The following is a 16,956-nucleotide window of genomic DNA, read 5'->3' as shown; positions in this document are numbered from 1 at the left end:
ACAGTGTGTGGAAGAAGAATAGAAAGAGGTATAGGAAAGCACATTTCAACAAGCTACTCGTGGTTTCTGTTAAAATTTTCTAAACTTGGTCTTGAATGTAAATTAATTTGTCCAAGTATGTGTACCAGTATACAAATAAATTTTAGTTGAACAGTTTATATAGGAAGTTGTGAGTTTCTCAACTTTTAAGGTAATAATTAACTCATGTGTACTGCTTTAATAAGTAAGCTTTTTGTGCAGATAGTACTTCCCCTTTAGTTTTATCTTATTATCAAAACAAATAGAAAAGGAATTCAAACTTCTGTAGGACTGAGAAACCTCTATTGCTGAAATAAATCTGAAGAAGAGCAACTTCATTATCCTTCTAAAAAACGACTGTAATAAATTTTCATATTTTACCTTTTTATATTTGCCGTACTGCTGGAGGTGTTTTGTCACTGACGTTCTCTTGTGTTTTCTATGGAATATGGCTTTCTTTCAGTGTGTTACTGTGGAAGCACTTTTAAAGAAGTATTGTGTGGGACAAAGGAAGAATTCTCAGATGGATTTGGGAATTTCTCATGTCAGAACATATGTGGCAAGTAAGGTCACTATAATTTAGTGACTTAGAAATATTTATATTTCTAAATATATATATTTAGAAATAATTTAGAAATAATATATAGAAATTATAAATATATATGCTTATAAATAATTCTTAAAAGGTCATTTTATTCACACTCTGTGATCGTGATTCTCTTAAATAATTCTCCTTTGTTTGTTTGGGTTTTTTTGGTTTTTGTTTCTTTGGTTTTGTGTTTTTCCAGAAAATTAAATTGTGGGAGGCACAACTGTACGCAAGTATGCCACCCTCAGCCTTGCCAGCTCTGTCCACGACTTCCACAAGTAGTGTATCGCTGTCCCTGTGGTCAGACTCCTCTCAGCAAGTTACTGGAATTAGGATGTGTTGAACGTAAAGTATGCACAGACCCTATCCCGTCCTGTGGAAAAACATGTGGCAAACCTCTTTCTTGTGGTAGCTATGGTAATTAGAACTTTATTGATTCAGAATATTCAAATTATCTCATTGTTTAGAAAAAAAAAAGTGGTCCTTAACTGTTTCATTTCAAGAAGTAATTATTTGGTTTTAACTGAAGTGAGTGTAAAAGCCCCTGCAGAGCCTGCTGTCTGGCTGTTTGTTCATAATACCTTAATATGAGAAAATCATTTTTTCTAGGAAGCACTAACACTAGCTAGCCTTTTAAATTTTGTTTACATGCACCTTTGCTATATTGGTAGAGGAACAGACCTGTAGGAATTTCCAGAGAGCAGCATGCACTGATGTCTTTTAAAAGCCCACCTAGATCTTTGACTCTCATGTGGAGGATGGTAGACAAATTACTTTGTTCAGATGCCTGCAGTAAACGCTCATTTCCTGCTGCTGTGTGTCACAAAGTAAGTAGTGTTGAAAAGTTGGAGGAAGTTATGTGCAGACACAACTTGACGCTTGAATGAGTGCATTAGATAATTCAAATGTATTTAACGGTGAGATTGTACGAAGCTCCAGTTTTACAGGCTACATATTTAGTTGTGATTTTTTAGACTTTAGAGAGGAGAGAGACCAATGATGTCAAGACCACAGCTTCTTATTGACTGATCTGTTCTGTCAGTCCAAGTGCAACAAGTAGAAAGGGAATGAGTGATTTAGCTTTTAGTTCCATTTCAGTTAACCTAGTAAGTGAAATATGAAGGTATGCATAGTAAGTGATTCTTTTGGGTGGAAAAGAAAGAAAAAACTTATCTGAAAATTCCTGGAACTTAGGTAAGATAATATCATGCAAAATCTTTTTTGTTTTGGTTTGTTTTTTTCTATATATGTAATATAAAAAATACTTAAAATGTATGCATTTTCAATGTTCATTGTAAACCTGAAAGTCAGTCTGTTGATTCATGATTAAAATGCTGAAAATAATGACAAAATGTTATGCACATTTAACTCAAAATAGTGAGCTTGTTTGGAAACCCAGCTGCACGTAAGCTTAGTGTCTTTGACCAGTGATGCTCCTAATAAATATGGAGTACCAGGTCATGGATTTAAATTTTTTTATTAATTATTGATCTTTGTATTTTCATTTTGCTAGAGTTCGTTCATACATGTGAAAGCCTTTGCCATGAAGGAGACTGTAGACAGTGTTCTCACACATCAAATATTTATTGTAGGTGTGGCTTCAAAAAAAAGGTGAGTGCATAAAACTTCCTTACTTGGCAACTGGTAATCTTTGCTGATTCTTTTAAAGCTGTGGGGGAAAAAAAAGGAGCTGAAGTTGTCAAGGAAAACAAAGCTAGAAAGTCTAAGGAACCATGCTTCTTAGTTGCAAAAACCTTCGTTGTATACTGATAGATGCTAGCTAGATTATACTGTGAAGTGCTAACATAAATTTCTTACTGTGAAGGCAATTCTTGAAGTGTTTTTGCAGCATTTACACAGAATCATGTTTAAGCTGGCTGCGAAGTCCTATATTATTATCCTGCAGTATTTATATAGCACAAAGAATTGTAGTTTTACCAAGAGTAATGTAAACTGTGGGAAGAAAGGTAGCCCAACATAAAAAGTTAAATAAAACTTTATATTAATAGCTTGTAGACTTGTAGAATTTTTTAGAAAGAAGATGAAGTTTTTACTGGTCCCCATTCTTTGCACATTTATATAGTGACCTAGCAGATTCTCAGCAGTTGTTATAAGTAGTATATTTTTAAACTATGCTACTTTCTGTCATAATAGCTTTGAAATCTTTGGTTACTATCACAGGAGCCTTGATGACTTTTTGACTTATATGTCATTTGTAAGTAGGGATGGCTTCTGAATATATAAGTTTATAAGTACATAAGAATGAGGCTTGCTTGAGTTTGGAAGAGTTTTCTCCTACCAGTGTGCTGAAGGTAGTTATGGGGTAGAAGGCTTCAGATTATTGTTCATTTTGAGGCCTGAAACTAAGTAGTGAAGTTTGGGTTTTAGTTTGTGTAGCTTCTCAGACACCAGAAAGCTGCTACTTGAAAAATTATGATCAACAGTGATAATTTAAATGTCATTAAAAAAATGTGGTGCTCAGAAATGACAACTTAGAATGTAAAGTTGTGATGACTGAAGGTTCAAATGTAGTTGATCATGTATGTTCTTTTCATCCATTGCCTTTCGTTTTCATGTTGAGGGTCTTTAATCTAGGTAAAATTTTGATCATGAGATTTGACTTAACTCTCTCCCCTCCCCCCATATCAAGTCAGACTTGCGTTTTTGGAACAGCTGATTAAAGCATGTATTTGTGTCCTGTCAGTATTCTCTGGGAGAGCTGTTTTGGTTGTTTTGTATTCCTCCATGCAAGCTTCTATTTTCTTAGGACAAACCTATTTCTGTCACTTCACAGCGTTATCTGCTGAAATGAGTGGGAATACAAAACTAGAATTTTATTTTCATTAGTATTGGATCTCTAAGGGAGAAGTACCATGTTAAAAAGATCTTTCTTAAAAGGGTTCTTTCCTAGCTTTTCTTTAACTTTTGTGTATGGAAGTGTTATACACGTAAAAACTGAGTTGATCCTTCTGTACCATGTGACTCGGTATTTTCTAGATAAGTAAGTTTCAGCTGTTTCATCTGTTTTAACCTAATGGCTCCTTCTTTGTTTCCTAGGAAGTCCCATGTGCTCTTCTCAGAAATAAAGGTACAATATTATGTTGAATAAATACTGTGAGAGCGGCGAGGCACTGGCACAGGCTGCCCAGAGCAGCTGTGGGTGCCCCATCCCTGGCAGTGCCCAAGGCCAGGCTGGACGGGGCTGGGAGCAACGTGGTGTAGTGGAAGGTGTCCCTGCCCAGGGCAGGGGGCTCGGACTTATATATCTTTAAGGACCCTTCCAACCCAAACCATTTTATGATATAATGTGAAATTGTTTTAAAAACAATACACATTTCATATTAATTTGGGGTTTGATTGATGGAGTTGGCAAACATCTGATCAGTATTGCTTTTTTAATCAGTATTTCCATGTAGAACTTGTCACCTTTTGAGATGCTACTACTTTCAGGAAGAGGTTTGAGATAAATCTCTTTCATTTCTCTACATCTTTTGCATAAGGAAAGACTTCTTCAGCATTTGATCTCAAAGATTCCAGACAAGCTGTCTGTGCCAATTTGAACAGTTTCTTCCGCCACCTGCCATATTCAGTAGGTTGCCCCCTACCATCCTGCATGTCTTTGGGTCAACTTGCACAGCTCAGATGCAAAATAATGCTTTTGCTCTGCTCTTGTCCAACCTCCTGGGGAAATACAAGCTTTAGTTCTACTTCACAGTTTTATGCTGCTGGTCTTTGCATCTGAGCTTGGTAGAGAGTTCCCATTTGACACTTCTTGGTATTCTGGATGTCACATCTCAAAATTCACCTCAGTGAAATGTTTATTTGATGGGCCCCTGTCATACTGAGGTACTTATTTACAAGATACTGAAGTAATACGCATATTCCCTAATTTGAGCTTTTGTTTATGAAGACTATGTTTTTCAGAATCCAGAAGTGATTGCTTTTGTCACTTGTGGATAGTGATACGGATGTTCTTTGTCAGCACTGGTTTCCTTAACATATCAGCAGTAGTTGTATTTAGCTGACTTTTACTGTCTTACCAATTTGAGCAGTCTTAAATTGGATGTTTGCGGTACTCCAGTGTATCAGGTTATCCTGTTTGCTGTGTTCTATTTTGCAGAGTTTATGGTGTAAAGAGTAATGTGAAATAAACTGGTTTCATGTATTCTGCTGTCCAAAATGCTTTTGAACATGGTTTTGTTTAAAGGAAGTCAAATGTTCACATGGGGGGTTAATGTGGGAGAGCAAATACTTTAAAAGTTTGCTTGCTGACTTACTCTGTATTAGTCTCTTCTAGACCATGCTCTGCTGCGATAGCCTTAGCATAATAATGTGATTGCAGCTTTTGTTCTTAGCATAAGCAAAGACAGAAGTTATGACCGTTTCTTGGTTTGTTTTTCTTGTTTGTTTTCATAGCTGCTATCACATTCATGTGTGACAAGCGATGCAACAAGAAAAGATCATGTGGACGACACAAGTGTAATGAAGTTTGCTGTGTGGTAAGTTTATGTGTGGTTTTATGAAATTGTTCGTTGTAATGTGTGTTAAAAGACATTTTTGCTTTTGTATCTTTCCATTTTTGTGCATCTTCAGCCTCTATTTGCAGTATTGGTTGTGCTCGGAAAGTTTGTGTGCATGTACATTTATTTTGCAGCGTTTCTTTTATGGTTATCACAATTGTAAAACTACGTTCCAGCCTAAATGCAATTAAATGAGTGTAAAGGTACTTTTTGTCAATGCAGTGATTCCAGGGAGAACGGGGAGGGGAAGGATATTACTTAATACAAGAAGCATAAGCTGTCATGTAGCTATGTCTGCAACAGAGGTCTTAACAGAATCCGCTTTAAAAATTGTGTATCCATACAGTGATGGAAAAACTGTATAGATCAAGCCTAAGGTATTTGTTGCACCGTACAGTTTTGTCAATTGGTAGATTATGACCTCACAGAAAAAAACCCAATCCTAATAGGATTTATATTTTAATTCTACTTTTTCTTTCTTGCCTTCCCTTAGGACACAGAACATAAGTGTTCTTTGGTTTGTGGTCGTAAACTCAACTGTGGGCTTCACAGATGTGAAGAACCTTGTCATCGGGGTAGTTGTCAAACGTGCTGGCAAACAAGTGAGTTATCTGCAGGAGTACGTTATTTCTTATAAGTTATAGAAATTTGTTCACTTAAATGGTCAGAGTTGGACACAGAATGTGATCAAAATTGACCAGAACCTGAAGAATATGCAGTTGATTTTGATTCTGTTTTTTCATAAGAGAAGGTTATTTCATTGCAGATGAGATTACTAAGCGTTGGATTTTAATAGTTAACTATTTAAAAGTGAATTATAGTGAAATATATTTAGTTATGTATCTTGATCCAGTAATCACTTAAAATATTTGAGGAATCATGCAAGGAAAACAAAAGCAGTTTAGAAAGGTAATTTCTAAGTTAAGGGTGCTCTTGTTTAACAATGTAATAACTGCTAAAGTATGTAGCAGAATTTTATTTGCTTAGAATTCAGACTTTCCTAATGGTACAGTAGCAATTCTTTTCTCTGGACAGGACCATCTGAAGAAATAAGAGATATCAGTCGTGTGTGTCTTAGACTTTCTGGTCACGTTCTGGATGGTGGAAATTAGTACTGAATTAATAGAAATAGATTGACAGCCAGCAGGTATTGATTTTCTTAGGACTGTTGAACTGTTTTAAGGATTTAAGCTAGTGCAGTAGCTTTAGACAAGTGTTAAAAGGTGTGCCAGTTAATACACTAGTTTTTTACAACTACATTTTATCACTCGATGTAGGGGACCATATGTTGATTATTTTGCACCATTGTAATAGGTAGATAATAATACATTTTCTGATTTTTGGCCTGAAGCAGACAGAAGAATGCTTCTGTATTTCCTTCTGCTAGCAGAACCTTTAGTTGATCTGGAATTTCTTCATGTGTGATGGCAGTTTTAATTTTTTTTTTTTCTGCTTCATATTCTAATACAGGTTTCCCTTTTCTTAGGTCGATATAGCTTATCACAGAAATCATAAGCTGCTTATTAAATGCAATTTTTTAAATTTGGGCAGAAGCAGCCCTAAATGGATTCTTCAGCTTGTATCCATCCTTCCACTTAGTGTTTGCTTAAGTAGTTTGAAAATTTTCTTTAAATCCATTGCCATTAGGTCTTACAGCTGTGAATTCTAGGTGTGTTTTTGCATCTGCTGTAACCTACAACAAAACTGTGAGTGGAATGTTTCTGGAATGGAATATAAAAACTCACCTGTAGTTCCCCTTTGGCTTTCATCAAATACTGTCTTTTCTCTAGTACTTCTGCAGTCACTGGTGGAGAAAAATGAGTCTCCTCTCTCAGAAACTGGGTGCAGCTTTGGAACTGCTCACTGGGATGTGGGAAAGAGGACAGTGAGATGCTGAAAGTGCAAACCAGACCTCATGATGTTTGTGTAAAGGAGAGGGACAAGTATGTTTACAGCTGGAAGGGTCTTAGCTGCAGTAGTACATGTCTATCCTGTTTCAGATGAACATGGGCATAGTCAAAGCACTCCATTTTTATGGAGGTCATGTTTTCTTGGAAACATGCTGGAAAAGAGAAGGCAGTAGGGCCTCTAAAGGTCACTGGTTGAAGTAACGTTGTAGTTTCTCTTACTAGCCTATGAATATGACAGGCATGCTGACTGCACCCCTCTAAAAACCCCTCAAACTAACCCAAAAAGATTCTGTGTCCAAACATTTCTCTTCACAAAGCAAAATAGGAATCAGAACGTCTCAGAGGTCCTGTTAGTAACTGCTGCTATAGTTGAGTCAGATTGCATAGATTTTTTCTAAAGGTGGGGTTTTTTTTTTTCCTTCACTGGGTTTTATGGGTATGATCTTCAACTTCATTAAACTTCTCTGCGTTGCTGCAATATTTTTGAGGTTTGTATTTCACTGTCAGGACTAAGATTCAGATGCCTGTCTTAGCCTGGGGAGATCTAAGGATTGCCTACCCTGTAAATTTTTCCACTGTTGTATGTGGTGCAATTGAGAGGTCAAAGCTTCACTGCTGAAATTCTGCAGTGAGGCCCTTTTCTGAGCACAGGAAAAGCAGCTCACTACTCAAGGAGCCAGATACTTATGATCATTTGGCTTAAACCTTTGTGTCCCTGAAACCTACCGTTCTGAATCTGTCCAGAGGTAAATCAGCTAAGCAGTATCTTCAAAGATTTGTTACCTGCTTTCCCTGGATGCTGCTAGTTGAGATTTCAGAGGCATACATGATTCTGACTCTGTAGCTGATGGGGAGTGCTTCCCAGCACTAAGAAGTCCATCCTTGACTCTGATCCACCTGTCTAGCCATCACTTTTCAGTTGGGTGTATCAGCCGTGTTATCATTTGCCATGGCATAGTCAGCTGCAAGCCACTTACCATTCAGATTGGAGTTCTTGCCCTGCCTCCATCTCCACTCCTGGTTTTACTGGGAATGGTAATGCACATCAAGGTGCAGTACTAGGTTGCATCTACACCTCTGTGGTTCTGTGTGCTTCCCAGGTACTTTACCTTTCAAGTGCCATTGCCTCAGTGCTGGGAGGTGAGGTCCCATTCTATGCCATGGTGTCTATACACACCCAGTCTACTTCCAAACAGCAGTACATCTCTTGGGGAAAATAAATGATGTCAGCATTAGTCAGGGTTGGTGTTTTGTTTTGTAGGTTTTTTGGGAGGGCGGGGGTGTTTGGTTTTTTTTAATTTGTCAGTTGTTGTATTTCTACTGTGGATCATACCTCTCTGCACTCACCATTATCCCAATCAGTGCTACTTAAGGAACCTTCATTATAATTAAGATTCTTCACTTACTGGTTCTCATCAATAGCAAGCAGCCAGTGTAGCTGTCTAACACTCAGGTCTTCCAGGGACCTTGGTCTCTGACCTTTCATCATCCTGGACTAAGGAGGATCTGTGGCTTTGAAGCCTGGAGGGTTATAGGTTGTTTCAAGACCTGCAGTGAGGGACAGAAAAAGACCTGCTCTTTCTATGCTTGCTTTTCACAGAAAGTCCATGGATGTTCTGAAAGTTCTGCGCTTTTCCTATTACTTTCCAGCTCTTCCTTCTAACCGTTAACATTTTGTTCTCCCTAGCACTCTTATTTGCTGGAGTTTATTGTAATTGAGTCTCATTAGACAAAAATTATGATCCTTTGTAGTAACTTTTGCACTCTAAGATACATGGGTAAATGACTAGGACCTGGCCTGAGATTTAGCTGGCTGAACAGACCATAAAAAAACCAACTGGATGGGAGAAATTTCTGAACACAACAAAAAACACAGTGAAAAGCTGACAGAAGTTTCACTACCATGAGGAATGGATGGATTTCACAGATGTTAAGGGCAAGCGATGACTGAGCTTCACAGGTGATTGGAGAAGGGAGGTACTGGGAACCTTTTTGGGAGTGGACTATTGCAAGGCCAACAGAATTAAGTAGTTGTGCAATGCTGGGATGACCTAGCAAATGATACTAGTAGTAGCAGATTTGGGTACAGATGTAGCCAAACTGGGACCAATGGGGGAAAATTTACTTTGGTAGATTATTTGGGAGGAATCAAGGTGGATGCGTGGAAAATGGAGAGAATGGGCGATAAAAGGTGCCATTTGCACAAATGAAACTGCTGGTTCAGTGCACATCTCTGACAGCCCTGGGCACCTGGTGACAACTGTCTGTTGTGTCCTGGTTAAGAATAAGATTTAGTATCTTTCAGTGTAATCTCATTTGCTATTCTGAAGTCTAAATGCCAGCAACTTGGCTGCAGATCATGGGAGCACATAGTCTAGGCTAGCAACTGGGGAGATCGGACATACAGTATGCCAGCAGCTGGAGAGTGGGATCACAAGTTATAGGGGCCCCTTGGTTGGGGTGCTAGCACCTGGAGAGACCGGGGCTGTGTGCAGTTCCCTTGTTAATTTGATTAATTTGTTAATTCCTGTGTATGCCTGGGTAACTTCCTAGTGAACTTGCTTCAAGGCTAGACTGACTGGCTAGTAGGAGATCTGACTCTGGAAATACCCGAGGTTTCAGCCAATACTAGGTAAGGGTTCTGTTCTGGTGTGGATGTTAGACAGAGCCTATGCTTGTGTTTGAGATCCATGAATGTGGTGTGCATGTGCATCTAGAGGGGGGGTGTGTGTGTGTGTCCTCACTAGTGAACCTCAATCCTTATAAGCTGGAGGGGAGGAAGAGGGCTTGACTATTTGTATTCCTGTTCACGTGACTCTTGTTCAGTTGGCTCCGTGTTAGTCAGTGCATCTGGTCATGCTATTGTCACATATGGATTGTGTGTCTTGTCTCTCTGGAAGACGTGTTCAGTCTTGCTGCTGGCTGGACTTGAATATTGACCCAGCAGCCATCATATCCATGGAAGTGGACAGTAGGAATCTCTGGGGTTTTGGTGTTACCAGATTTTGCTTTGGTAGACTAGGAAGTAGGAATCTTGTGATTCCCAGAGTCAGAGAACTTACTGAATTCAGCAGCTCCCTTAACACACTAGTCTTGTCTTCAGGTTGGAGTTGTTTTGTTTTTATTGCCCCATTATTTTCTTATCTTCTCCATCGTTCTGTCTTGTTCTTCCTGATCCACTATCTCTGTTTGTTTACAGACCAAACATACTCTCTTTTTGTTCTCACACTTTCTTCTATATGACTTCTGATAGTATTTTTGTACTGTTCTGTTTTTCTAAGGATTTATGCTTGAACTGTAGTTTGCTTTCCAATCAGTCTCCCTCCCAGTTTCTTTATAGTCTGAAAACCAGCAGTGAACTGTATTAATTTCTGTGCAGTGTTAAATTTTAGTTGGGATGGTATATGTAAGTATTTCTATTCTGTTGTTTATTTTATCACTGAGATTTGGAATCTTGTGATGACTTTAAAATTTCCTAGATGTGGAAGGTGGGCGGGGGGGGGGGGGGGGGGGGGGAAGGTATACTGTTTGAGACAGAACTTCCAAAACATATAAAATAAAGTTGGTTTTTAAGTATTTGGACAAATTATGAGGATCCATGTAATACCAAATGACATAAGTATACAGAAGAAATCATGGAAGAAGTCCACAACTGGTTGCCTTTTGGTAATTTTCTCTGGAATCTTCCTGGTACCATGTGCAGGGCTTGGCAAAAAAAAAAAAAAAGTCTAACCACTGGTCTGGAAAAATGATGGCAGGGAGAAATTTGGAGCACAAGATTTGGATGATGTGCTTTCTGAAAGGGAATTCAAGAGGTACCTCCCCATTTTTAAGTCAAGGATAGAACAGCAACGGGTTTCAACTTGACATGAACATCTCTCTTGCTCAAGTTTAAAACGGTGCTGTCAAAGAACTGCTCTCTAAAAGGAAGCACAATTCCTAATGAAGTGATCACAGTCCAGTTTTCTTACAGGAGCCACAAAAGTTAATAAATTCACTTTATATCAAAGTGCTAAATATCAAAAACCAAAGCTGGAGTAAAATATTTGCGTGTTATTTGAAGATTTCTCATAGAGGACGAGTGCAAATACATGTAACCATGCTGATATATTTGACTTGGTTTTCAGGTTTTGACGAGTTAACTTGTTATTGTGGTGAATCTGTGATTTACCCCCCTGTCCCCTGTGGCACTCAGCCACCAGAGTGTAAAAAAACGTGCACCAGGCCACATGACTGTGATCATCCAGGTAAGTCAGGCCATTCAGTTTTGCTTGCGTTTTTTATTTTCTTTTGTTTGTTTTTTTTTAATCAAAATGTAGAAAAGCGTACATAGGTCCATTTGAGAATATATTTGCTTTTTCATTAGGTGCTTTTTCAGTGGTTGTAAATATTTCCAAAAGTCTCCGCTTAAAAACCGACCGACTAAAAACTTGCTGTGAATACTAGTAGTGATACTTCTGACTGGTGAAACATTGGATTTTGTTCCTATCATTATTAATAGTCACAACACATTACATGCTATATTCCAAAGATTAATTTGCTCTCTTGAAACAGTAGGATAGTCTAGTGAACAGTTAGTTTCTACATTTCTTGGAATTATATTGGCTGATCACCAAAAATATAGCACAGGTCAAATAGATACACTTTCTGACAAATTCTGTCTGATAGCACAACTCTGCTTAAAGTCACAAAATTCTCTGCTATTTAATTTAAAAAATATGGAATAATAGTCACGTGAAAACTGCAATCATAATTTCTAAAGAGTATTTTAAAGAACAGATTATCCTTGCATAAAGCGTCATACTTCCCATAAATTGTGTAGTTCTGAAATGCAAACTCATGTTTAATGGACATCACTGTCTCCTTTAATGCATTTGACTGAAGTATGCTGATAAAACTGTGCTGGCTTTTATATTTCTGTGGCTGCAGTGTACCATTCATGTCATAGCGAGGAGAAATGTCCACCCTGTACCTATCTCACTCAGAAATGGTGTATGGGCAAGCATGAAGTAAGTCTGGACACTTAATGTTTTTGAATACTGAATAATGTTCTGGGACTGTAGGCTTACATTTTTTTGCAGCCTCTTTAGAATGGAATATGTTACTGGAGTTTGAGTTTTGATTAAATCAGAAAAGTGTATCTTTTCTGCCATACACATTCAGAACAACTGCTATATTGGACTATGATAGAAAGAAAAACTCAGTCTTTGTCCCAAGATATTTTAGTATTCAGATTCTTGTGTGGACAGTGCCAAATGAAGGTGTGAACACTAGAAGTAGTTTGAGATTTGCATTTGTAGTTTTTCATTTTTAGTATTCATCTTTTTTCCTCCCCTCTTCCAGCTGCGAAGTAATATTCCTTGTCATCTCACTGACATTTCCTGCGGACTTCGCTGCAATCAAATGTTAAAATGTGGAATGCACAAATGTAAAAGAATCTGTCATAAGGGAGAATGTCTTATAGATGAAGAGTGTAAACAGCCATGTATTATTCCAAGGCTATATTGTAGTCATCCCTGTATGGCTCCATGTCATCCTTCTTCACCCTGCCCGACAACATCCTGCAATGCAAAGGTTAGATACCGAAAGAAAACTCACTGCACATTCACAGGCAAATTTTATGGTTTAATTGTCAGCAAGTAACAGTTGTGACAAAAAATGGCATGTTTGTATATTGATAGCATGACATTTTTTCTGTAAACTTACAATATTGAGTTTTTCTAAAAAAGCTATTCATCGTTTTTAATTAACCATTTTTCCACTAAAATGGGACTTACAAAAAGAATAGATTTACCTCCCTTCCACTCCTCCATGGCCATAAAAAGAAAAAAGTTTAAAAAGATACTCCTTTGTGTGGTACAACAGGTCGATCTTCAGTGTGAGTGTGGAAGAAGAAAGGAGAGTATGATTTGCTCAGAAGCATCTAATACGTATCAAAGGTTTGTATTGCAATAATTCTTTTAATTCCTTACTGGACTTTTTTTCAGTTTCATTAAACTTCAGGCTGGACTAAATATATCTAATTCACATGCTTTCCCACACTTTTTTGTACTTACATGTATGGTTTCGTTTTTTGTAGTCCCCTGGGCTTTCATACCAGGTATGCTGTACTGGAACACATTCCTCTCTTCACCATTGCTAGTGTAACTGTGGTGGTGTGTCGAGGCTGGGATTTCCCATCTGCAGAACTCTGCTCTACCCACACAGAGCAACCAGATACAGACTAATTGGGCAGTTCCAGGTTCAGGCTTCTGAATGCAGGTGATTACATGTAGCAGTCCATGTGTGAGCTGCTGTCAAGTTCCCTTAGTGTGTGATGGAACCTAGTCAATACAGGTGATGGAAGCTCAAGAGTGATTTAAAGTTATTCTGAAATAGCAAAATGTATACAGGAGAGCTTTGGCATCTAAATCTTGGTTCTTAATATGCAAACTGATTCCTACCCAGCTCCATTTTCTGTAATAATTTGTCTCTAGATCCTATTTCTAAACTTATTTCGCTTTCTCTCTTATGAGAGAGGGCAAGGAAGAGGAGTAGGGCTTTGGAACTTTTGAAATGAAAATAGCAAAACAGTAATAATTTTTAAAAAAACTTAGTCTGAGGCCTTGATTGAGAGAGAGTCAAAAAATTAAAGTGCAGAGTTGATGGGCAACCAGAGTTCTTCATCCCAGTTCATAGAAGAGCACAGTCACGGATTCTTCCTTTCTAAAAAAGCTGCTTAATGATTTTATTTTTTTTTTTATTTGGAACTGCTATTTGAGGGCCAGATACTAGCCCAGCTTAGGATATGCTGCTTTGTTCCTGCTGAGCACTGCCCAGATTCAAATTCTGATAGAAGGTGGTTTAGCATCTACGTAATAGGTGCTTAATACTACCTAATGAGAATGAGGAGAAAAATTTGCTAATCGGGAGCAGTTAAGAACAATTGCAGTCAATACTAATTTGAATGCAAGATAGACTTACAGGAGTAGTGATAGTTTTTCTTTTTTAGAAAAAAAGGTGTGGGGTTTTTTTTTGTTAAGATCTGTCTCTCTATGGGTACAAATCAGAAGACTGACTCAACCAATTTAATTGGACACATACTTGTTAATTATAAACTGGGAAGGTAATGTAATTACAAGTCTAAATTTTTGAAAGTGGTTCTTGAAAGTCAGTGGCAGTCCTTGCTGAACACATACGTATTTATTTATCTACTCAGAGCCCAAGTCAAGAGGAAGGGAAAGAAATGGTCAGTTTAAATCAAGTGTCCTTCTCTGTTCATTCAAATATGTTCATATGTGTTTACAAATTACCCTTGCCCCATGTGATGTTAACAAAAGCAGCATTGAATGCCGGCTGAGTTTGTATGGTAACTCCAGCCGTTCAGGTTGCTGAAAGAAAAATACTCTGATTTTGTGGGAGTCAAACTTGACTTTTTTCCCCACCATCTACGCACTTGGGGAGAAAATGAAAGCCAAAAAACAAACACACCAATGTAACTCTTGTAGTACTACTGTGGAAAGGTCAGCAAATTAATGGGGTATCCAAGTTTTCTTAAAAACATTACGGGAGTGATGAAAAAACTTTGAGCTTTGTCAGTGGATATCAGTGAAAGAATGCCCAAGGGGACAGCAAAGGGAAGAGGGAGTGTGCTGCTATATCTGTACACATGATACAAATGATGATGTCATATCATCTAACAGCCCATTACCTAGACTTTGTTGCCCATTACCTAGACTTTGTCATCACCTCATAAATATGAAGCTGATGGTGCCTCTTGGTGCTTCTTGTGTTTCTGTAATATGATTAACCTCCTTCCTGATAGATGATTAGTTCTCTGTGATGCAAAACACAGTCAAACATATTCTTTTATCTGAACTTAACAGAAAAGATTGTTCAGAGGACAGAATGTTCCATTGAGAATGGTGTGGAATATTTCACTAAAAACTTGTATATTTTAGTTATAGGCATTTTAGCAAGAAAATCAGATTGGGAAGGCTTGTTATTGAAGGGAATGATGAAGAATCATTCACAAGAAAATTATAATAGTATCAGTAGGCATTTTGCTCTTTCCTTATGACTTGTATCATCCATATTTTCTAAGCGAACTTCTAAGGACTTCATAAATTCACTGTACAGGTTTTAGTTGCACGTGGGTAAGGAAGAATCACATAGAAGTTAAAAGGTAATTAAAGCTATAAGGTTAGCTGTCATTTGAACATTAAGCAGGTGAGAAGAAAGAGTATTTGTATTGCCTAGTTTAGACTTGCTTAGAATTGATGCTCTGAAAAATTCGCTGAAGAAGTGTGTCCATGTGTTAGTCTTGCTTCTAGTTGTTTGAGGGAGATGATAGTGTAACCTCTTAATTTACGTAGCTAGTTAAGATTCCTAAAACCGGGTGATGTGGAACTAGTCCCATTCTGTAATCTGATGAGGAAATGGTCAGTCTGTCGTCCGTCTTCCACCCGGAGGCTTAATTCTGCAGCTTTATATGCCTTTTCGGAGGTTTACATGTTGTCTCAAATGAAGTCTTAACACTCTTCTTTTTCAGAATAGCTGCTATATCTATAGCCACTAAGTTAACAGATCTACAGCTTGGAGATTCCGTGGAAATCAGTAGGCTTATTACAAAAAAAGAAATGAAGCAGGCAAGGTAAGGAGATGCATGTAGAAACGTATTTGAAACCCTTGCGTGTACCTGAAACATAGGCAATGCAGGAAATACGTAATATTGTGAGCAAAATACTACCTAAAATAGGAAGATGTTAAATAGCCTGACTCTAACAATACTGCTAGAAGTATTTTGTTGTTCCTTAGTGGTTCATGTTTTTGCTTGCATGTAGAATGAGTTCTCTATCATTGACTGGTTTGTTAGAATTATGTATGGAACAATATAATTTTGAGTTTAGAGTTTTTCTACCCAGCAAGCTCCTTACAGTTTCTCTGTATTTTTTTCAGATATCTAGACAGTATAACTTTTTGCTATAATCTTCTGTTTCAGCATCCAGCATTACTTCCTGGATGATTAACAGGGCATATTTTCCCCTAGTCATCATCTTACTATTTATAATATTTCTCTATTACCCTTTTTAGATAGAATCCTACAATCATTTAGGTTGGAAAAGACCTTTGAGATCTTCAAGTCCAACCGTTTAACCCAGCACTGCCAAGCCCACCACTAAACTGTGTCCCTAAACACCTCATCTACAGGTTTTACAAACGCCTCCAGGGATGGTGACTCAGCCCCCTCCCTGGGCAGCCTGTTCCAGTGCTTGACCACCCTTGCAGTGAAGAAATTTTTCCTCATACCCAAAGTAAACCTCCCTTGGTGCACCTTGAGACTGTTTCCTCTTGTCCTGTCACTTCTTACCTGGGAAAAGAGACTGACGCCCCCTCTGCCTGCAGCCCCCTGTCAGGCAGCTGCAGAGAGCAATAAAGTCCCCCCTGAGTCTCCTCCTCTCCAGGCTAAAGACCCCCAGTTCCCTCACTGCTCCCCATCAGACTGGTGCTCCAGCCCCGCTGCCCATCTCTGGACAACTCCAGCCCCCCAGTGCCTGTCTTGTAGTGAGGGGCCCAAACCAAAGGCTGTTATTTTCTTACATTTGTATCTCAGTTTGGCACTTTTGTGTTATCATACTGGCTGGCACTGCAAATTTGCTGTGAAGTCACAAAACCTCTTGTGACTTAAGCTTTGTGATTTTTTCCATTCCTCCTGATGTTCCTCAGGATTTGGAATAGCTTGTCTTTTTACTTTTAAAAGAATTTTTTTTCTTTCAACATCCTTCTTTCAGAAACCTGACTTCCTCAAGTCTTTGCCCTTGAAGTCCCTAATTTCTGGTTTTATTTTATTTCTGTTAAAACTCTCCTTTCTTGTTTGTGAATTTGATTATTTCAGAGTCAGTTTATGTGTGTTAAAATCTAATGTTCCTTTATATTGTAA

The 16,956-nt window shown here is 38.1% G+C and overlaps 1 protein-coding gene across 3 annotated transcripts in view; it reads left to right on the top strand.

The window, feature by feature from the left end:
* Nucleotides 1-16,956, top strand: part of NFX1 (nuclear transcription factor, X-box binding 1) — a 75,286-nt gene that overhangs the window by 31,577 nt on the left and 26,753 nt on the right. For all 3 annotated transcript variants that reach the window (XR_008821336.1, XM_056335421.1, XM_056335422.1), the window contains exons 8-18: nucleotides 482-581; nucleotides 807-1,024; nucleotides 2,121-2,218; nucleotides 3,665-3,695; nucleotides 5,024-5,106; nucleotides 5,621-5,729; nucleotides 11,165-11,284; nucleotides 11,967-12,046; nucleotides 12,381-12,611; nucleotides 12,903-12,976; nucleotides 15,568-15,669. Coding sequence is in view for 2 of the 3 variants with exons in the window: in XM_056335421.1 (XP_056191396.1) it covers nucleotides 482-581; nucleotides 807-1,024; nucleotides 2,121-2,218; nucleotides 3,665-3,695; nucleotides 5,024-5,106; nucleotides 5,621-5,729; nucleotides 11,165-11,284; nucleotides 11,967-12,046; nucleotides 12,381-12,611; nucleotides 12,903-12,976; nucleotides 15,568-15,669 (1,246 nt within the window). In the remaining variant the exon portion in view is untranslated. The remainder of the gene's footprint in view (nucleotides 1-481; nucleotides 582-806; nucleotides 1,025-2,120; nucleotides 2,219-3,664; nucleotides 3,696-5,023; nucleotides 5,107-5,620; nucleotides 5,730-11,164; nucleotides 11,285-11,966; nucleotides 12,047-12,380; nucleotides 12,612-12,902; nucleotides 12,977-15,567; nucleotides 15,670-16,956) is intronic.

The sequence above is a fragment of the Falco biarmicus genome, chromosome 4 (genome assembly GCF_023638135.1).
Source record: "Falco biarmicus isolate bFalBia1 chromosome 4, bFalBia1.pri, whole genome shotgun sequence".
NCBI classification, from domain to species: Eukaryota; Metazoa; Chordata; class Aves; order Falconiformes; family Falconidae; genus Falco; species Falco biarmicus.
This window is presented reverse-complemented; position numbering and strand designations above follow the sequence as displayed.